Here is a 2,836-nt window from a genome sequence, read left to right as displayed (position 1 = left end):
TGCTACAGGGTAGGTAATGCTACACATGAAAGATAAATTGGAATTTTTCAGCCCGGCTCATTTGCAAGCGCTTGACTTTGTGCTCTTGCCATGACCAAATTTGCATAAGGAATTATATGAATGTGTCAACAACATGCAGGAACAGTTTGAACGAACGAACTGTTTCAAATGTACTGTAGTTTGAATTTTACAGGCTATTGCTTTTACTGTTAGCGCGGATCTATGCTCTGCGAATTTTAATTTGATCATTGATCCGCGTTAACAATGAATAAATGAATGCATTTTTTGAAAAGACTAATGGGTTCAATTTTCAAATAATCGATCCATTAATAGGGTCTAGGGGGGTACGCTTGACCTGGTTCGACTGTAAGCAGTCGGGTAGGAATTGGAAGCATGTATTACACTGTTTCTTGTTGGAGAACAGTTTTGTTCAAAGCCCTGTTGACAATTGTGTGTATACCAAGCATGTTGGAAGTGGATTTGTTGCTATGCTTGTTTGGGTAGACGACATAATTATAGCAGCAAGCAACATGTTGTTTATGTCTGAAGCTAAAGGAATGCTGAAGGAGAGGTTTCATATGAAAGATCTGGGTAGACTTTCATACTTTTTGGGTATTCACTTTGAGCAAGGAGATGGCTTTATAAAGATGAATCAAAAGGTAAAGATGAATCAAAAGGTAAGTGTAAGCCAATGTCTACACCTTCAGAACAGAAGCTTGAGTTTGATGGTGAGGTCCCTGTGGATCCTAGACGATACCGTGAAGCAGTGGGTAGTTTGGTGTATGCTATGACATGCACCAGACCCGACATATGCTGGGTTGTTACAAAGTTGTCACAGTTCCTGATTGCTCCCATGAAGGGACACTGGATAGTTTTAAAACATGTGTTGCGATACTTGAAGAGGACCCTTGATTTTGAATTGTGCTATAGCAAGTGGGATGATGGTCTTACACTGATAGGCTACAGTGATGCTGATTGGGCGTTATCTACAGATGACAGACGTAGTATCAGTGGGTACTGTTTCAGTTTGAACAGAACCGGTTCTCTTATTTCTTGGAAATCAAGGAAACAACCAACAGTGGCTCATCATAATGTGAAGCTGAGTACATTGCTCTGGCAGCAGCAGTCCAAGAAGGCATGTATCTCACTCAAATGATAAAGGACATTGGTGAGGTAAGTGGCCCTGTTTTGATTTTTGAGGACAACCAAGGTACAATCGCCTTGTCCAAGAATCGACAGAGATCGAAACATATTGATGTTCGATACCATTTCATTCGCAGTGCGCAGAACGCAGACAAGATTATCATTAAGTATTGTCCCACCGCCGAAATGGTAGCTGATGTCATGACCAAACCAATTACTAAATTTAAGTGGCAAAAGTTCAGGAATTATAGTTTTGGTCCTTAAGACATAAGTATACAAGTAATATGCAAGCTTAACTTCATATTGTTATTGTTGTATCATTTTAAGAGATAACACATTGTACGTTGAGTTCACTTTTTGTAATAATAATTATGTGGATGTACTTCTAGGACATATAAGTACGATCAAGTGGGGGTGTAAGGATGATCTCATTATATGGAGTGGGATGCCTGTGCAAATGTATTACGTAATAAAAGTTCCCGGATGTTGTTCTTCCATGAGGTAAAGATAAACATGGCATGTTTAATGTTTTGTATGTGTTGAACGAAATTCGACCTCATCTTCCCTCGTCATGAACGGAACAAAGCCAACCCATAAGGTTAGACGATTTTATCACATGAGTTTTCAAAACTGCCACATCGCCGCGATTGGGAAAAAAATCGCTAGGTGTGTCCTCATCAATCGGTGGCGATCAAATTCGCCGCGACCGGCGTATAAAATCGCCAAGTGTGTCGCTGGCTTTAGACTATTCTTTTGACGGCCATGATATAGCCGTTATCTGCAGGGACGTAAATTAATGAAGTTTTTCTTTTCCGGAGTTTGAAGTGATAAATCAAAAACGAGTGCTGGTATACGTTGGATCAATTGTTGATCTGATCGGCTTAACAAAGACAAATAATACAAGAAGCAGAGACCGATACAACGTAGAAATACGGTTTAAAGGTTACTATATTTCGGCTGGCCAAACCAGCCTTCTTCAGGTATAATCAAAATTTACATTGGGACATACGCTTATATAGCTGACAAATATTTGTGCAATAGCGGAACTACGTTAAACTAAATTGATTGACAGTATAAAATATGAAGCAAATGAAATAATAATAACAAAAAATAAAAAAATAATAAAAAGAAAAAAGCTAGTACATTTCTTCGCGAATATTAAGGCCATGTGGAGAAAGTGTTCTGCCTTTTGAGATTAAAAAGGCTTCCCTGGCCTTACGTATTGAGTCTCGGTTAGAGTAGACTTTTTCTATGGGGATTAATTGCATGTCGTTAGCGGTGTGGTTAGGAGTGGTGAGGAAGTGTTCTGCGGCTGTGGTGGGTTTAGATTTAGTGTTAGGGTTATCTATGGTGCGGCGGTGTTCATTAAAGCGGTCGTTTAGTCTCTCCTATGTATTGTAAATTACATCGGTTACATTGGATCATGTAGATTAGATTTTTAGTTTCACAGGTCAGGTTAGATTTGATAGGACGCGTTTCACCAGTGGAAGAGAAGGTGCAGCTAGTGAGACCATCGGAAATGTATGGGCAAGTGGCACAATTTTTACCGCAACGATAGGAGCCGGAAGGGAGTTGTGGGTGGGGATTAGTCGAGTTAGAAGAAAGTTTAGCCGAAACCAGTAAGTCACGTAGGTTAGGAGATCGTCTGAAGGCCACAACAGGCAAATTTGGAAAAACCTTTTTGCAGCGGTCA

General features: G+C 39.9%; 1 protein-coding gene across 1 annotated transcript; it reads left to right on the top strand.

Annotated features, from left to right (window-relative positions):
• The first annotated feature begins 691 nt into the window (after positions 1-691).
• On the top strand, positions 692-1,156 carry LOC146459277 (uncharacterized). The gene has a single exon (XM_085089686.1). The coding sequence runs from the start codon at positions 692-694 to the stop codon at positions 1,154-1,156; it is 465 nt and encodes a 154-aa protein (XP_084945812.1).
• Positions 1,157-2,836: the final 1,680 nt, after the last annotated feature.

Source organism: Pavona decussata, unplaced genomic scaffold (assembly GCF_977016875.1).
Source record: "Pavona decussata unplaced genomic scaffold, jaPavDecu1.1 SCAFFOLD_221, whole genome shotgun sequence".
Taxonomy (NCBI): domain Eukaryota; kingdom Metazoa; phylum Cnidaria; class Anthozoa; order Scleractinia; family Agariciidae; genus Pavona; species Pavona decussata.
Note: the sequence above shows the minus strand (reverse complement) of the source record. Positions and strands in the feature narration are given on the sequence as shown.

Excerpts from the sequence above, each read along its gene's own strand:
- LOC146459277 (XM_085089686.1), top strand. The coding sequence starts at position 692 with ATGTCTACACCTTCAGAACAGAAGCTTGAGTTTGATGGTGAGGTCCCT.